The following is a 19,060-nucleotide window of genomic DNA, read 5'->3' as shown; positions in this document are numbered from 1 at the left end:
TGAGCTGCCTGATCTGGGTGCTGGGAACAACACTTGGGTCTTATAAGAGATGGGAGTTCTCTTGACAGCTGCGCCATTTCTTCAGCCCCTTAGTTTGATGATTTTATAATTAAGGAGCTGTTATTTGTTGTTGATTTTGCTTTTTTGTTTTGTTTTATTTGTAGCCCTGGGGGTTCTTATCCAAGGCTCTGTGTACACTGGGCAGGTGCTCTACTGCTGTGTTCTAGCCCAGACTTTAGGATCTACTGTTTGATTGGATTATTTCAAGTTAAGCTTATGATGTATTTTGTATTATTTTTCAGGAACAATGTGATTGTTTTTTCATTTAAAAATATTTTAAAGATTTGCCTGAAATTTAAAGAATGAGAATGTTATAAATGTCAGCCTTCAGTGGAAGTTTTGAAATTATATTTTTAGTGGCTTGGGATATAGCAGAGGTAAAACACTTGTCTGGCATGCACAATTGCTAGGTGCAGTCACCAGCACTTACAAAAGAATAATGCCCAGGTTAGCTTTTGTTAGCTTAACATAACCTAAAGTCAGCTGGGAAGGAGAATTCTGACATGAAGTATGGCCTTGATCTGATAAGTGTTGACATGTCTATGTGGTATTGGCATAATTGCTAACTGATGTAAGAGAACTCAGCCCTCTATGGGTGATACCAGCCCTAGGCTGATGGGTCAAGAGTATATAAAAAGCTTGGTTGAACATGAGCCAGAAAGATCCAATAAGCAACATTCCTCTATGCTATTTTCTTCTGTTCCTGCTTGAGTGCTTGCCCTGGTTTCTCTCAGTGACCAATTGTAATCTGTCAGACAAATAAATGCTTATCTTTCAAGTTGCTTTAGGTCATTGTTTTATCATAGAAAGTAAAAAGTGAACTTTATTGCTACAGTGAAAATGTTTACCTTTTTTTAAAAATTAACAATAAAAAGTTAGGTTCAAATTAATATATTATAGACCATTTTTTGGACGTCAAACAGTTTTTAATATTTTTAAAATTCACAGTGTTCAGTGATGCTTCAGGACATTTGTATTGGGAGGGGACATAGGATATAATGTTACTCGGGCATTCAGGAAGCATGACATTAATTTACCCATTACCGTCGGGGCACTTGGAGTACAAAGTGATAAAAATCAAAGCTATGAAGATGATATTAAAAACTATCATTTTAATACCCTCCCTAAGGGAAGGGAATATGACTCTCCTCTACTCAAAGATGGTCACTTACCATTTATTCTTTAAAAAAAAAAAAAAACTAGTAAGAATGTGGAAAAAAATAAGATTCAGCAAAAATTTGAGAATGTACCACTCGAAATGTCCTCCTTACTCCTATCCATCCAGACCACATCCGGAGACTGGAAGGTTTCCCCTTAGTTTTGTGGGTGCTATGGGACACACATGGAGGTCAGAAGACAACTTTGTGGGGTTGGTTTCTTCTTCTGGATTTCAGGGATCCATTAAGTGTCATCAGGCTTGGTAGCAAGTGCCTTTCTTTACCCAATGGGCCATCTTGCTAGCCCAGGGACTCCATTTTATTTAACAACTTTATTTATTTATTTTAGTTTGTAAAACTGGAAGAAAAAGAATGTGGATTTGGTTAATTAAGGAGCTGTTTGTAATATAAGATCTCTTTGTTATAGTTGTGTTTTAAAGGGGTGTTTGGGTTAGACAATACTATTTATGAGCTACTAAATATTTTTTCTAGAATATTTTGTTTTTTGTTATTTAGTAAATAATAGAGTTCTGTGATACAGAAGATGATAATTATGACCAAAGTAGCATATAATTATCTTACTTTCATGGATTGTCTTGAAGCAATATCTGTGTCCAGGAGAAAGCTAACGTGTGTGTACTCATTCTAGGAAAGCAGACAGTTTCTGAATAACTTACATAACCCAGTGTAGCGAGGCTGCTCAGTATATTTTACTCTGTAAATTCATCAGTCTGTTTTAGAGATAGTAAAAAATTACAGTATTGTGCTGGATGGAATTCAGTGGAAGAACTGTTGCCTAACATGCATAAAACCCTGGCTCCCTCAACAAAAAACAAAAAAACAAAAAAAATGCACATATTTAAAAATGAATGCACATGACATGAGAACTCAGGCCTTATTCAAAGGAGAGAAGGTAACATTGTCAGTGTGCACACTTTGTCTGTCTGCAGCAGAGGAGAGAAAGGCCTACCCACGCCTTTGGTCCCAGCACTCAAGAGGCAGAGGCAGATCTCTATGAGTTTGTCTAGCCTAGTGTACATAGCAAGTTCCAGGTCAGCCAGAGCTGCTAATACTTATTAGCAATACTTATATGGGTTGTATGACTTTATTTTTCAGAGCAAATGCACAGCTATTTAGGTAAGTTTTAGTAAATGTAAGTATTAAGGTGCTATGTTGGTCAATAAAAGCACACACTTGAGAACTCCTAAAGCCCATGGAGGCTGGCTCAGTTTGAGCATTCAAAGTGGGGTATGAGAATTATTCCTTACTCCTGCATACTACAGACAAGGGAAGTGGAAGGAAATACAAGTTTCCATGAACTTTACGATAATTCTCATTTTGTTTGTAGGTCAAATAACAGGATAGTAGACCTTTCTTACACATTGACTCTGGAAGACTATGGCCTAGTGAAAGTGCGTGAGATCTTTGTATCTGAGTCATCTCAGGTAAATGCAGTTGTTTCAATTCCCAACCCAGGAGCTAAGGTGTTTATGAGTGTGTTCCATTCCCTTTTCCTTCACATCATAGGGTGTACCTGCTGTGGAGCAGAAGCCATCTTCTTGTCCTCCAGCTCCTTGCCCTTCTGAGATCCAGGTGGAACCCCGAGAGACCTTAGAGTACAAGGCTGCACTGGAGCTAGAGATGTGGAAAGAGATGCAGGAAGACATATTTGAAAATCAGGTAGATTGAAATTGTACTCTAAAATCTGTTCTACCTACCTAGTTTACTTTTTCCTTCCCTACACCTGGGCTTTCTCTCTATGTTGTTGTCTACAGTTTCTTTGACTATCAACAAAATCTTTCTGAGATTTACTTTTAGTTATGTGTATGCATATGTGTTGGTGTGGGTTTGTGCACTTGAGTGTGGAGCTGCCAGGAAGCTGAGAAGAGCCTTGGATCCCTGGAGCTGCAGTTGTGGTGCTGAGATGTCTGATGTGGCTGCTGGGAAACAAAGTTGGAACAGCTATAAGAGCAGTCTGAGCTCTTAATGGAGCCCCCTCTCCACCCCAGAGCCTCTCTCAAAGAACAGGGTTCTAAAGCATGAAAACACTTGAGATATGGCAGTTTCATAGCTACTACTCAGAAAGACTTCTCTGAATCTGACCACTATTGTTGGAAAAGTTAATGATGAGGTGGATTTTGGTTTTTGTTTGGCTTTGTGATAAACTCTGCACCTCTGGCTGGCCTGGAACTTACTATGTAGACCCGTCTGGCCTCCAACTCAGAGATGTGCCCGACTGTCTCCCAGGTGCTGGGATTAAACATAAGCTCGTGCTGCCATGCCAGGCTTATGTTTCTAATCTCAGGCACTTTATTCTCCTCATCTCCTGAGACTACCATCATGAGTCTCAAGGCAGGTGAGTTAGAGACCAGCACTCACTATCAGCTCTGATGTTCGCAAAAGAATACTCATAAGGGATTAGTTCACTCAAGAAGGTTTCTTTTTTATGCTTAGATTTTTTAAAATCACATTGTGTGTGGGCCTCAGGCTTGACCACAAGCACCTTTATGCTCTGAGTTATGTCACTGGCCTCTGATTTTGAGTTTTGAGAGCATCTCACATAGGCCAGGCTGACCTTACTAAAGTAGGATGATTAGTGTCAAGGATGACTTTGGATCTACATCCACTTCAGGTGCTGGAATTATAGGTGTGTACCACCACTATATGTGGCCCAAGCTCCATTTTATCTGCCTGCCTGTCTATCTGCTTATTATTTTAAAGAATAAAATGGAGGGACTGGATAGATGACTCACAGTTAAGAGCACCCATGTGACAATTCACAACCAACCATAACTCCAGTCCCTGGGGATTTGATGTTTTACGGCCTCTGAGGGTACCAGGCACATACATATAAACAGCAAAATACTCTTACACATTAAATTTAAAAGTAAACTTAAAAGGTTTTGGGGGTGGTGCGATGGCTTAGCGGTTAAGACATTGGCTGCTCTTTCAGAGGACCTGGAATAGCACCCAAATGGAGGCTGTCCTACTTAGAGTCCTCTGGCTGTGATGAAGCACCATGACCAAAGCAACTTGGGGAGAAGGGGGGTTATTTTGCTTTCACTTTCATATCACTGTTCATAACTAAAGGAAATCAGGACAAGAACTCAAACAGGACAGGAACCTGGAGGCAGGAGCTGATGCAGAGGCCATGGAGGGAGAGGTACTGCTTGCTGTCTTGTTCAGCATTCTTTTTTTATATAGCTCAGGACTACTGGCACCACCCACAGTGGTCTGGGCCCTCCCCCATCACATCAGTCATAAGCTAAGAAAAGCCTTACAGGCTTGCCTACAGGCTCACCATCTTCCTAATTGAGGTTCCTCCTCTCAGGTGACTTCAGCTTGTGTCAAGTTGACATAAAACTAGCCAGCATAGAGGCTCTGAAACTCCAGTCTCACAGGACCTGATGCCCTCTTCTGGCCTCTTTTGGGCACCAGGCAGAGAGAAATATGCAAATAGATCATCTATATACATGATATAAAAATAAAACAGAACACTTTAAAGATATTGGTGAACAGTATTAATTCCTAAACTAAAAAGTTCTTTTCCTCATTTGAAATATTTGTTATTTTTACATGACTGTTTTTCTTTCTTTATAGCTGAAGCAGAAAGAACTGGCTCACATGCAAGCTCTAGCAGAAGAATGGAAAAAAAGGGACCGTGAAAGAGAGTCACTAGTGAAGAAAAAGGTAAAAAATTAGCTTGTTTAAAACCCGAGAGAATCTGGTAGTAGCTTCTTACTGCATTATAGAGTCTTTGGAAGGAATAAATGTTTTAGTTCTTAGCACAAACCAGACTTAGACTTGAGTCCTAATGCTCCTTTGAACTAAGCCAAAAGAAAAGGACACTTTAAAGTCTCCATTTCTAAGAAATGTTCATCTAAATGGGCCCACACATATCTTAAATATTGTCCTGGTTTACTATTTGAGCTTTATATATATAATAAATGATGTGGCTAGAACTTATATATTTTTATTATTGAATGCAAAGATAACATTTTGAAGTTTTACTTTGAGACAAGCTAAGTTCCTCCTTGGACTGTTTCTTTTCATGTCGTTGTTCTTTAAAGTCAGATGATAAACTAATTTGAGAAATTAATAAAATTGCTACAAATCCAGCTTGTGACCTTGCCTTCCCAAAGAAGTTGTTTTAATATCATGAGGTTAAAAGTAAAAGATAAAAAAACCCACCATACCAAACCTAGGATGTAGCACAGGGGCAGGCATGCATGCCTAGCAGGTGGTGGCCACATGTTCGGTCCTCAGCACTGCAAAGCACGGGACAGGAGACCCTCACCAAGTAACTTTGGGTTTGTTCTTATTTTGGTGATACTTTTTTTTAGTTGATTTTTTATTGGTTTCTATGGATACTACCATTTCTAGCATCTGAGCTTGAATTTATGAGCCCATGATTACTTAGAAACTCTTCAGAAGACAGTGAGGCTGGAGACATGGCTGTGTCAGAGCACCTACTGAACAGGGACACAGCATCCTGGGTTCCATCTCCAGCTCCACAAATAAAGACATGAAATTGAAAATAAAAGAAAGCAAGTAGATTTTAATGCTGCCTTACATATTTACTCCTGACATTTGAAGGCTGATGTGGAGTTGCTGTTTCTTTAGTTCCAAGTACATTTTAAAAACTAAAGATTTTGTTGTCTTAAAGTGCTTTCTTTTAAAACTTGGGAAGTGCTAAGATACATGATTGGTCTTAAAAACCTTACAAGCCACTGTAAAATCAAGTCAGCAGGGGAAAGACCAGTGTGTGCAGCAAGAGGCCCTTTAGAGCTAGAGAAGCTCACTATCCTGTTTGTGTGAGCACAGCATTTGAGCCCTTTCTGTCACCTTGTTGTTTTCATTTTACCAGCACATGAGTTCTATAGTACTTCGATAGTTTACCTTTGCTGGTTTGAATGAATATGGATGTCTGGTTGCTGTTTTGCATTCTAGAATAAATAGCTGATAGAATTTTAGTCTGCCTTACACACTTGTTCATCATCTAGCTAGCTGTCCTGTCTCCCCAAAGCAGGCTGCACCAGCCGTGTACATAGGGGGTAAGGAAATACTTACTTGGTAAGCTCAGGCCTGCATTTCTGGAATTGAGTAGATACTGTCAGATAAGGCCTGAAGGCATTTCAGACAGAAAAAGCTCATTGAAGATGCTTGAAAACAGGCTCCATATTAAAATTTGGATGGTTTGTAAGAGACATCTCAGCACATTGTAGTTTATAGCATCCTTTTAAAAATGGGCCACTTGATACTAGCCCCAAAAAGCTTTAAATACCCTCCCCCAGAAACAGCTCACAGGCCATATGAAGCTCAAAAGAAAAAAAAAACAAAAAACAAACAAACAAACAAAAAACAAAAACAAAAAAACAAAGGCCGAAAAGTGAAAGCCTCAGTCCTTAGGAAAAAAAAATAAGTGTATAGCACCCTCTCAGAGTATGGTATACCTAGACCTTAAATCATTAATAATTCAAGAGTTAAGAATATAGCCTTGTAGCAATTTTTGGTATTCAAAAATCATTATGTTTAATCTATACACACCAAGAAAACTCTGACTGTTTCCATGTTATATTCTGTTCTACATGTACTTTATGCTTATAGTAACTAGTAAGATTTCAATGCATAATATCAAACCTCTAAAAGAATCAAGTACTGACAAAAATATATTCATATAGTTTTATGCCAAAATGCTTTTAAAAACCTGTACATGTATCTATCTTTTTTAAAATAAAGTTGTAAGAAAAAAAATAAGCAACTTGAAGTCAAAACCTTAGTTTAAGAAATGTACTTAGGAGGAAGGGAAAATGTGGCAGAAGTGCAGTGCAGGTTGGTGAGGTCTGAATGAGCAGGTGACACATGGAGGAAGGGACAGCAGAGTGGAGGCTTGCTCACCAGTGCTGCCACTGTCAGCTTTTCAGCCCATCGAGACTGTAATGTACCATTTTAGAGAGGACAGTAGCTGCATTTTCTATGTTCCGAGGTTTGGATGACCCCATTGAGAAAAGGTGATTTAGAAGCCATTTAGATGAGGATTTTATATACATACATACATACATACACACACACACACACACACACACACACACACACATACACACACACACACACTGTACGTAATGAGGATTGTGGAGAAGAGGGAGTGGATTTGTAAGAGCTGATGGCTCCTTTACAGCCACCCTACAATCCCACTGCTTCCTCTACTCAGTTTACCCTCTGACTCCCAAATAGTTGCTGTCACAGCTTTTCTCTTTAGACAATGCCTGCTCATCCTGGCCTGGCCTGTGGGGACTCTGGGTTTTCTTCTCTGTGTGCCCCTCACATTCTGCTGTCATTACTTGTCTTGTTCCTGATTTTCATGCCAGGTCCGACATCTCCATACTGAATTGACTGGTTTGTTTCAGGTCCCCGTCTGTGTGTGTCTTGTGTGTCGTCTTTGTTTTGTGTGTCCTCACCTGTTTGGTGATCTCATCCTTGCTTGACATTGTATATATCAAATTGTATACATTATACACACGTGTGAGCTACACCTTTTCTGCTTTCATCCCTGACTTCTTCCCTGGAGTCTGCTTGGCCACTGAGCTGCCTGTGCTGACTGTCTGACATGCACCTCAGGTCCTGCATACTGAAGCCAGCTTTCATCGCATTCTCTCTGGATTTGTTCCACTTGATCCCCATGTAAATAAATGACATTTTCTTTTCCTTGGTTGTTCAGACGATAAGCAAGTACTCTTTAGTTGTCTTTTGCACCTGGTCCATTAGTACATTCATTGGCTCACATTGAGACAGTGTTTCAGAAAGCAACCACTTTTCATCACATCCATCACTATTTCTTCCTCTAAGCTATTTTTACCTTGCTTTTAAGAGTGCAGGTTACATTCTACTTGGCTTGTCTCACTCCTTTATGGCCTCTTTACTTTGTTGTGCCCTTGTCAGCCCATGTTATCTGTGGCACCTTAGGAAAGAGGAGATTTGGATAGGGCCTGTGTCCTAGAACCTGGGGGTTTGCAAAGGTAGAAAATGTCTTTGGAGAGTCCCAGACACAAGTTAACTGAGGAAACGGAGAGTCCTCCACCCTGAGTGTAAGCTGAACTGATAGCTTTTTATCCTGAATAGAGCTCTATTCGTAAAAACAGACCTTGGGTTGAATGTGATGGTGTACACCCTTAATCCCGGCATTTGGGAGTTGTTCTTGGCCAGCCTGATCAAATTAGTGAGTTCCAGGATAATCAGAGCTTCCAAGAGAGTTTGTCTCAACAAAACGAAACCAAAATTCAGGTTATAGGCCTAAAGAAATGGGCTACTGGTACACAGGATTTCTCCAGCACTTGACATCTCATCTCATTAGGAGAATGGGCTTTCTTGGGAGACCCCAGTGCAAATGTCCATACAGAAGCATGCTTGTCTTCCTTTCTCAGAAGAATTTTCTGCTTTGAGTTGGTATATATTATGTTTCCTTTTCTTTCTCAAATCCTGTTTAGTGAAAGTATGTGTTGTCTTGAACATGAAGATCATTTTTCTTTTTCTGTGTTTTAGGTAGCTGAATACAATATTCTAGAAGGCAAACTTCAAAAAGCCCTAACGGAGCTCGAAAACCGAGAGCAGCAGCTTGCCAGTGCAGAAACAGAGGTATTCACGCCTCTGAGACCTTAATTCCCTAGGCTTTGGAGTCCGTACCCTTTCTCACTTGTTCTGTGCATTAAGTGATAGGTGTTGCATGGAGACTGTATCTTGGCCATGGAGACCACTGCTCTGGTACAGAATGATCGTAGTCACAGAACAGCCAATGTCACTCAACCAGCTTTGCTCACCTCTCAAAGCATGGTTTTACTTTAACTTCATTCTAAGTAAAGAATCATTATTTTCACTGCCTGGAGAAGAGAAACTGAGGTTTGTTCAGAGCCATTAAAAACCTGATTGGGCTTCAGAGGGAAAAAAATATTCCTTTTATTCATTAAAGGTTTGATCCCATGTGCCTATAATCTTAATATTCAGGAGGCAGAGTCAGGAGGACCATGAGTCTGAAGCCAAACTTGGCTATATAACTAGTTCCAGAGCAGCCTGGCCACATAGCAGGGAAAAAAATGGAGAAGATTGGAGTCCAAGATACGTGAAAATTTATTGTAACATTATACATAGTCAGCAGTACATTAGGTCTCAATTACACTGTACCCTAGGTCTTTTCTATCATATATACATTTAATACACATAAACTTATAAGTATGTAAAACATGAAAGTAACTATTTTTCCGTATTAAATTTATATGTCCCTTCTCTAACCATGATGTTTCTTAAGATTTCATTCTGATCTTACCACTGTTACATTTCTGGAGGGTTTTGGTAAATTAGGGGTATTGGCCTGTTTAAATCTTTTTTCTACAGCCTTGGTTCTCAACCTTCCTAATGCTGCAACTCTTCAATACAGTTCCTCATGTGTGGCAACCCCCAACTATACAATTTTTGTTGCTACTTCATAACTATTTTTGCCACTGTTATGAATTATAATGTAAATATCTTTGTTTTCTGACAATTTTTCATGACCCCTATGGAAAGAGTCACTTGACCCCCTCCATCCCCACCTCCAAAGAGGGTCTCAGCCCCACAGATTGAGAACCATTGTTCTAAATAGTTAGGGAGAAATTAGAAACTTCTACTTGAGGAAGTAAACTCAGTCACATTTTTATATAATAAAAAGAGTTTTAAGTTATTTTTTAAACGGAATTTATGTAAGCTGTGGCTGTGTAGATTTTTCTATGACAATTGTATTTTGTAACTGGCATTGAGTTATTGAAAATCAATATACATAAACATTTAAGTCTAATAACTAAAGAGTACATGAAGCAAGTTTATAGGTGTTCTTCATTTTATATGCACATGTGCATACATTTTGGCATGCACATGCACTTGTGTGCACATGCTAGTGGAGGCCAGAGGACAGCCTTTAGTCATTCTTAGGAATATCAACAACTGTTTGAAACAAGGTCTCATTGGCTTAGTGCTCATCAAGCAGGCTGGACTTGCTGTAGAGCTCCAGGATCTGCCTGACTCTTCCTCCCGAGCACTGGGAATATAGTATGCACCACTGTGTATAGTGAGCCGTTTTGCCAACTACCTGAATCTAGTATCCTAAGCTTGGATTTCCTGCCACACATTGGGTGCCAAATGTAGTGGGATTTCTTGGACCCACCAGCAGAAAAATAACACAAAGACTTATTAATTTTGTTATAGCTTAGGCTACCTCCCACCTAGCTCATCTAACCTAATTAACCCTACTATACTAGTCCATGTGGCCCGTTACCCCTCTTTCTCTGGGCACGTCCAGCTCCCTCTTGCCCCTATGTTCTGCTGGTGAATCCTCCTGCCTCTGATTCTTCTCCCAGAGACCCTCTCACAGACCAGAAGTCCCACCTTCCCTTTCTTGCCCAGTTATTGGCCATCAGCTCTTCATTAAACCAGTCGGCAAGCGAGGAAGGTGAGTATATTTACTGAGGCACAACAATCCCAGAGTCAGCCAGTAGGCAGCTCTCTGCCAGTACAAACCTTCTAGTAGATAATATACCGCAGTATTTTCAAACAGCACAGTCCAGCACCCGTGCTTCCCTAAGTGGGTGCTGGGAGTCATGCTTGGCCAGTGTTGGTATGAGACAACTGCTTTATGGACTGAATTGTCTCCCCAGCTCAGTGTACACTGTTTTGAACAGGGACTGATCTGAGGTGGACCTTGCTAGTGGGATAAGCTAGTCTCCTAACGGTGCTTTTCTTCTCAGCTTCAGAGAGAGAGAAAGGAACTGCAGCTAGAACGAGAGCGGAACCTTCAAGAGTTGCAGGACTCTGTCCGAAGGGCCAGAGATGACTGTGTGCACCAAGTGGAGCTGGAGAGGCTGAGGCTGAAGCAGCTGGAAGAGGACAAACACCGACTTCAGCAGCAGGTGGGAGAGCTGTCTGCTTCTAGAGACACTTCCCCGGGAAGTGCTCACACACTGTGCTTTGGACTGCTGTAGCCACTGCCCAGAGAGCCCGACTAAAGTTGCTTTTTCTTTTTTTAGTTAAAGCCAAGGACTATGGTAGTATGATTTTCTTAACTCTTAGAACCATTTTTGTGAAACCATGATTTCAGGTAACTTAAAATGTAAGCAGTTTTTCTGTAAATCTCTTTTTAACAATGTAGACATTCATTAAGGCATTAATGCCTTAAGTATTCTAAGACAATCCAGTGCTTTCTGGAACCTACATTTTGTAAGAAGAGTTCTGCTCTCCTCAAGACCTTTCTGTACACTCCAGTCTCCAGCTCAGATTGCTGCTTCGCGCTCCTTACCTGGACATTTCTGAGGCACTTTAAACCACTATGTCTTCCCAATATACTTCACCTTGTTCATCTCCAGCCTCAGCCTCTCCAGCCCCACTGGGTGCACACAGTGTCATTTATGCCAGTGATGGGCCATCTGAGCTTATGGTGCAGCAAGGTAGTTTTGAAAACCGGAAGCGTCCCACACTGAAAACCTGCTGCTGCTTCCCCCTCCCCCCCGTTTCTAGGGTAACAGTCAGGATCACAAGCCTCACAGCCTGTGCACAGTTTCTACCCATCTGTCTGATGTCATCCCCACTCTGCACCTCTGCTGTGTAGTAGAAAATTATTAAATTTCTACTAATCCTGGCCTGGGGTTTCTAGTCCACCTTTGGCTATTGAATTCCTGGGTAAAACCCACACAAATAAGCATTAATACATAATAGGTGGGCAGCTGCCCACCCTCCATGCTGTTAGAATCGACTTTCCTATCTGTAACCCGTGTTATTACTTACTATTTTCTGTATTTCATCTGGGCTGTTCTTAATTCCAGCTGGGCAGCCCTCAGGGCCACATTTTTATGGCTCAGCTAAGCCATGGCAGCTTCTCCGTTCTCCCACAGACCGCATTGTGTTGTCTTCCACGGGCCTGTGTACTCCGATTTCTTCCTTTACTTACAGTAAAACGTCACGTACCCCAAATAATATGTTCAAGCTCATGTTAAGTGTACTATCACTTAACATGGAATATCACTTTCTTGCTCTTTTTCTTTACAACGTGCCAGTTTTCATTTTCATTTAATGATCACTTAATCAGCCTCAGACTGTTGCTCCATAAAATCCTTTTTGTTTATAGTTCTGTCCTGGAGTTCAGCCTGGTGTCGGCAGTGATAGGAACTCAATAAATATTTGTAGAAAAGGGAGGGAAAAGATCAGGCTGTTAAAAATTCAGCTTTTTTCTTGAAAATTTTCAGTGTGGATAGATGTGTATGATGAATGTTTCAGGGCCTTCTGCCATGAAGTTACCAATAGCAGCTCAAGGCTCTCACCCACATTCTTTCCGTGACTGTAAGTGCCATTTGGTTGTTACTGGGAGTCTCTCACCATCTAAAGGTGGGTGTGTTGTGGGCCCACCAGTAGTAATGTTCCTACTCCAGCTCAAGGTTTAGGCATCTAGAATCAAGGATGGCTTGGAGCACGCGCCCCCTTCTGTCCTGTGCTCGGTCAGTCCACCCCAAGATGGTGCCACTGACTCACAGTTCTGTAGCAGGAGTTAGTGTGAAATTGGTAATTTGAAAAAGTTATCAAAGGTACATCTTTATTCTTGAAGCTCCATTTTCATCAGGGAAGAAACTGGTGAGTTGTCCAGTTTGCTCAAGGGAAGTGTTTAAGGGAAATTTGGGGCCATTACATTGACATGGTTGCATATATCAAATATGTCGTTCCAATTAGACTGGTAGAAGAGACAGGTAAGCACAAGGAGAAGTATTCACGTGAGAGCAGGCACCAGAGCTCTGGGTCATGGCAGTGATGACAGCCTCCCAGGGACTGTCCTCTGCCCTAGCAGCCTTTATCTCCACTGCTGCATTGTAACAGCTATTTAGTTGCTTAATGTCCTTGAATGGCGAAGAACCAGATGTACTTACTATTAGTATTTTTTTGTTTAAAGTATAAAAGTGGAGGCCGGGACCATGTCTTGGTCAGAGAAAGTGTTTGCCAGGCAAACATGTGGACCTGAGTTGGGATCCCAAGCACTCATGTGAAAAGCTGGTCCTGGTGACAGTTCACTGTAGTCTCAGGGCTGAGACAGAGGCAGGAGGACCCTCTGGGTCGCTCTCCAGCCAGTCAGTCTGTGGGAGCTCCAGGTTCAGTAAAAGGCCTCCTTCACAGGGTAAGTTGGAAGATCGTTGAAAAAGATGCTGATGTTGACCTCTGGCCTCCACACGTGTGTATACACACAAAAACATGGGCAGACACATCATGCGCACAAAACAGATGTATTTTTATAAGTGAAATCATTTCTAAATGTTTTTTGCTGGTTTTGGAAAAGTGAATTATGTGGAAACTTTTTGTGTTGGGGACAGTTTCTTGTAAAGATGCAGATGCTTCATTAGGACCAGGCAACTTCACAAGTCTGTCACAGTTTTGCTTTCGGTTGTACCTTAGTCATGTAACTTGTCAGTGTTTCAACCTAATTACATCTGACGTCATAGAAGAGCCTGTCAGTGTATGTCTTCAGAAGTCATCTTCAACAATTGTCATTAGCATTTTAATCTACATTTGAAAAGATCTTACAAATTATTATATACTTTTGTTTAGTTGCCCTTTAAGACATCCAGGCGCTCAGGCTAGCCTGGAACTCATTGTGTTCCCCAAGCTTACCTCCGACATAGGGCCGTCTTCCTGCTTTGCCCTCTCAAGCATTAGGATTAAAGTATTACGTAGTCACCATCCTCAGCCAAAGTGAATGTCTTTCTGCCCTCAGTTACAGTTCTTAAGTAAGGCCATCCACTACCTGCCTGTCCGACTGTTCCCCTCCCCACCTTCCTTGGCTGCTTCAATTATTTACCAAGTATTGGGAGCTGTCCTCAGAGCCAGTCGTGCAGGATGAGGTGCCTCTGCTCCTGGTTAGCCCTGGCGCCTTTGCTATGCCTGTAGGCATTAAGCCTTTCAACTTTTCACCTAGTTTAAGAACAGAAAATGCTTTTCTGTTGATTTGTTAATTTGCTGAATTCTTAAGTACTGTTTTCCTTTTCTATGTGCTTTCCAAATGTTCTGCCCTAACATGTTTTAGAATAAAAGTGATGTCATTAAATCAGATTGTGCAGTATTGAGATTTGCTTGTAATGGCTATAACATACTTTCTCTTTAAATACAGCTTAATGATGCAGAAAATAAGTATAAGATTTTGGAGAAAGAGTTTCAGCAGTTCAAGGATCAACAAAACAACAAACCAGAAATCCGGCTGCAGTCAGAAATAACCCTCCTCAGCCTGGAAAAGGTAACTGTGTCAGCTTCTGCCAGTGTAGCCAGCTGTGGCCACCAGCTTATAAAGTCACTGAGAAACACATGTGCTTACCTCTGTTCTGATATAGCACAGCAGGACCAGTGTGTGGCACTGATTGTGTTTGAATTGGTTGTGTGCTGGCAGTTACAGCTTGCATTAATAGAGCTGTGAACAGAAGTGACTACTATTGGAAGAAAGGAATCAAAACTTGCCAGAAGGTGAAAGACCCAGACCCAAAATCTGAGTAGGAATGTGTAGAAGCAGGGTGCAAGTCATGTTCTGTTCAGTTTGCCCAGGGTACCCCTGCTGCTAGCGCCATATCCTCATGGTGAACATTCAGTGTTGAGGTGGTCACTGGGACTGCTCTATTTCTGTACTTTGTGGATTCTGTGTCTTGCACAGGAACATTCAGGGCAGAGACCCATACTCCTAGCCTTTAGCTTGGAAGAAAGAGCATTCACTTCCCTCCATTTTCTGTGTTTGAAATGCAGTCATGGCTGCCATTTATGTTAGAATTCCTCCACAACCAAACTGTGCAGGAAGGCATTACAAAGTACAGATGTGGGGTACCCAGATGGTACAGTGGGAAAGGGCACCTGCTACTCGGCCTGCTGACCTGGATTTGGGCTCCAGCAAAGAGAAATGACTACTGCAAATTTGGCTTTGGCTTCACATGTGCTTTCTGGCACTGGCAAACACATACACACACTATTTCATAAGATTTATCTTACTATTTTTATTTGTGTGTGTGTGTGTGTGTGTGCCATAAATGTACAGGTACCTACAGAAGTCAGAGAGGGCATCTGCTCCTACAGCTGGAGTTAGGTGCTAGGAACTGAATTTAGGTCCTCTGTAAGAGCCACAAATGCTCTTAAATCATGGCTCCAGCCCCATAAAATATTGTTTAAAAAATTGTGGATATCTAACAGCCATTCAGTGGTTTTGCACTGAGATCTGAGAGGAGGAAGCAGAAATGCAGAGAGCTGGGAGAAGTGTCCAGGGAGATGGTCAGCCTAGAGTGTGATGTGGACCAGGTAGATTTTAAAGCCTTGGCCAGTGAGCTAGGTTTTTCTGTTGTGCAAACGGCAGTCACCATCTTGAACACATAGCCATATGACTTCTACCTCTTTCTGCCTCAGCCTCTTCCCATGTCACAGTGCACAGTTTCTTCTTTCTGTCTATTCCATATCTTTTAAACAGGATTAATAAGATAGACAAAATGCTTAGCATAGAACCTGGGGTATTTATTGTCTGCATTTATTTAGATACCAGAAGTGTGTTGAGAGAAATAATTCTGGGACTGTCTGTCTTAGAACTAAGGCATTCGTCTAGCATTCCAGTTTAGAATATACAGTAAAACAGTTTTTTAGGTTTTTTTGTTTTTAATTCCTTGTAAGTCTCTTTGGAACCAGGAGAGGGCAGAGTCTTATTCTGAAATAGTAACTGATAAAAGCATAGAAAGACTGGGCAGTGAAGCAGTGTCTAAACGTGACTCTCCAGGCTGCCAGTGTCTGAGGAGGAGCTTGTCTCTCCCCTCCCCGCCTCCCTTCCCCAATCTCTCTCTTTCTTTCTCGTTTTCTTTCTTTTTTCCTTTCTTCTTTTCTTCTTTCCTTTCGTTTTTAGTACAGAGTCACTGTTGTAGCCATGGCTGACTTGAACTCACAAAGATCTGAGCTCTGTGATGAAAGCTGTGTGACACCATAGCTGCTCACCTATTAGTCTAGCATATCCATTTTCATCTTCATTTTTATCTCAAGGGTCTAAATTAACACTAAGATACAAATTTTACAAAATCTTGATTCCTTTTATTATTACAAAAGTAAATCATTTATGGGTTTTAAATTTTTCATTGTGTGTGTGTGTGTGTGTGTGTGAGAGAGAGAGAGAGAGAGAGAGAGAGAGAGAGAGAGAGAGAGAGAGAGAGAGACAGAGAGAGAGAGAGAGACAGAGAGAGAGAATGTACAGGCACCATGCATCTGAGCCATCTCACGGTACCCACACCCCAACCACATTTTTCACTTGTTTTGAAACTAGATCTTAATGTGCAAGATGGTCTAGCACCCACTCCATGGCTTAGATTGGCCCCAAACTTGCAGTGGCCATTGGCCATCCTGGCTGCTGAATTATATTTGTGAGCCATTGCACTCAGCTTTGTGGGTTTCCTTTAACCTAGGAAATATTTTTTACATAGTTTGTAAATTATTAAGGCTTTAAAATCTAAAATATGGAAAGCATATGTTTTAATGGGGCATACAGAACTTGAAAAATCCATATATTAAAAGAATGTCAACATTTTAATCATGCTAAAAGTTGTATAGTATTGAATGATATTTTGGCATGCGAATGTGTCACCAATCTTAGAGAAATAAGAGAGAGAGGAAAAGAGAGCGAAAGTATTTATTATTTTTGGGGTACTCATTGTTGCATGGATTCAGAGATGACTTTGAGGAGTAAATGACCATGACTAATCCAATCCAAAGGAAACCATTTGGTGTTTCTTATTGTAGCAGATTCAAGATACCCTTCATTAGAGGTATCTTGAATCTGAGGCCAGCTTTAAGGTTTATGCAAGCGGAAGAAAAGAAATAAAACAATCAGTAGCCTGGGCATTTGGATGAGGAGAGTTGTGGGGCACATGGCTGGGCAGTAGGGTTTCTTGTTGAAGAATCCTAAGGACAGTTGATCAGGAAGTACAGAGATTGTTTTCAATCCTAGGAAAAATAGATGTAGTAAATTTTTCAGTAGAGAGTTAATTAGTAGCAGTTTGCAGAACTTAGAGACAAATTGAAAACTATATGATAAGAGACACTTTTATAGTTGAGGTGAGAAGAGAAACTTGGGCTGCATAAAGTGGTGATAGGAATAGAAAAGGGAAATCTGAAAGTATTTCAAGGGACGAATTGGTAGTTCCTTGTGATAAGTCAGACTGGGAATGGACTCATGACAAAATGAATGCCATGTCTTTGGTAGGGGAATGGGAAGTTTATCTCTGCATTCTGAGTTGACTTAGGTCTTGAGTGATCCGTCTCCTTCCAGGGATATTTAACCTAGCTATGGTGTGTGACCTTGGTCACAGAGCAGTGAAATCCTAAATAAAATTGCAAGTGCGGGTCCAGGTGCATACCTGTACTGCAAGCACTGTGGATGTAGGAGGTCAAGAGTCACGGTCAGTTCCAAAGCAAATAAAGTCCTGATATTGTATTAACAATTTGGAAATCTCCTATGAGAAGGTGTGCCCTATAAATGAGAAGGAAGCCCCCCACCACACACATACCTCAACAATATGGCTGCCTAAGCAAGGCCTGAACAAAGGCAGCATAAGTAGACATGCCAACTTAGAAGGGGAAGTCTCATGAAGTCCTGACTGCAGACAAAGAACTACAGGCACCTGCGGACTGCTGAGAAAGGGAGAGATGGCTTCTCCCAGGGACGATCCCCACATTAGTTCTCCAGTACAAATGGTCAGCTGTGGAACTGTATACATACAAGCAACAGTAAGTGGTGTGTGTGTGTATACATATAGATTTAACAATAGTAAAGAAAAGAGGCCATGAATTTTAGAGGGAGTTAAGGAGGCCTTGGGAGCAGATGGAGGGAAAAAAGAGAACAAAGAAATGTTGTAAATATATTTTAAGTTTTTGAAGTTTTAGTAAATAATAAAAATAATTAAGTTAAACCAAAAGAAACTTTAGTTACATGTATTATTCTAGGAATTAGGTCTCATAATTTTTTATAATCACAAGCACCATATTCTTAAAATAAAAATTAGGGATCATTGATAGTAATGAATTTGTACTTCAGATTTGCAAGTAAGTTTTTAGGAATAAAATATGCAGAATGATGTGTGTGTGTTCTAAATTAGTGTGTATAACTATGAAAGTATGAGTTATTTTTATATTTATGCAAAACTGGTAGAACTGCCTAGTTTTTACTGTTAGAGTGGGTCTGTTAGGCCTCATCCTTGATCTGGTCCCAGATGCAGACCTTGTCCAGGACCCATATGCATGCTCTCAAAGACTGTCTCCACTCTTCTGAGGTATGGCTTGTTGTTAAAGTACCAAGTAATGTGTATGAATCACTGGGACAAGTGGAGGGATTATCTCCAGTGATCTCAGCAATATCATTCAACTCAAGATGCTTGAGACTGGTTGTGAAATGTCAACACATCTGAATCCTAGCACTGGGGATTTGTAGAGCAGGAAGACCTCGACTCCAAGTGTCATATATAACTGCAGAGCGCTCTAGCCTTTGTGATGGGGACTTGGCAGTCTGCTTCTCCTGTCATTTTATTTTGCTCTGAGTTTTCTAACATTCGAGTTTTTATAGTGTCTTCGTCTTTTGTTTTTCTGTAAAACATTTGGAGTTGTATGTATGGGAAAAAAACTAAACTTGATATTTAAAAAAAATCAGCTAGTTCAGAGTGACAATGTTTTACTGTAATTCAAGCAGATTATTACATTATCACTTAACAGTAAAACTGTCTTCTGGCTGCGTGGGTTTGTTTGGTACATGGTTTGAAGCACTGAGTGAGTACATTCCAGAACATAGC

At 40.8% G+C, this 19,060-nt stretch overlaps 1 protein-coding gene across 1 annotated transcript in view; it reads left to right on the top strand.

Moving 5' to 3' along the window:
* CEP120 (centrosomal protein 120) overlaps positions 1-19,060 on the top strand; it is a 63,646-nt gene that overhangs the window by 24,719 nt on the left and 19,867 nt on the right. The window contains exons 12-17 of the mRNA XM_080920133.1: positions 2,566-2,662; positions 2,745-2,897; positions 4,818-4,907; positions 8,757-8,849; positions 10,988-11,149; positions 14,383-14,505. Coding sequence (XP_080776259.1) covers positions 2,566-2,662; positions 2,745-2,897; positions 4,818-4,907; positions 8,757-8,849; positions 10,988-11,149; positions 14,383-14,505 — 718 coding nt within the window. The remainder of the gene's footprint in view (positions 1-2,565; positions 2,663-2,744; positions 2,898-4,817; positions 4,908-8,756; positions 8,850-10,987; positions 11,150-14,382; positions 14,506-19,060) is intronic.

Source organism: Micromys minutus, assembly GCF_963924665.1.
Source record: "Micromys minutus genome assembly, chromosome: 8".
NCBI classification, from domain to species: Eukaryota; Metazoa; Chordata; class Mammalia; order Rodentia; family Muridae; genus Micromys; species Micromys minutus.
This window is presented reverse-complemented; position numbering and strand designations above follow the sequence as displayed.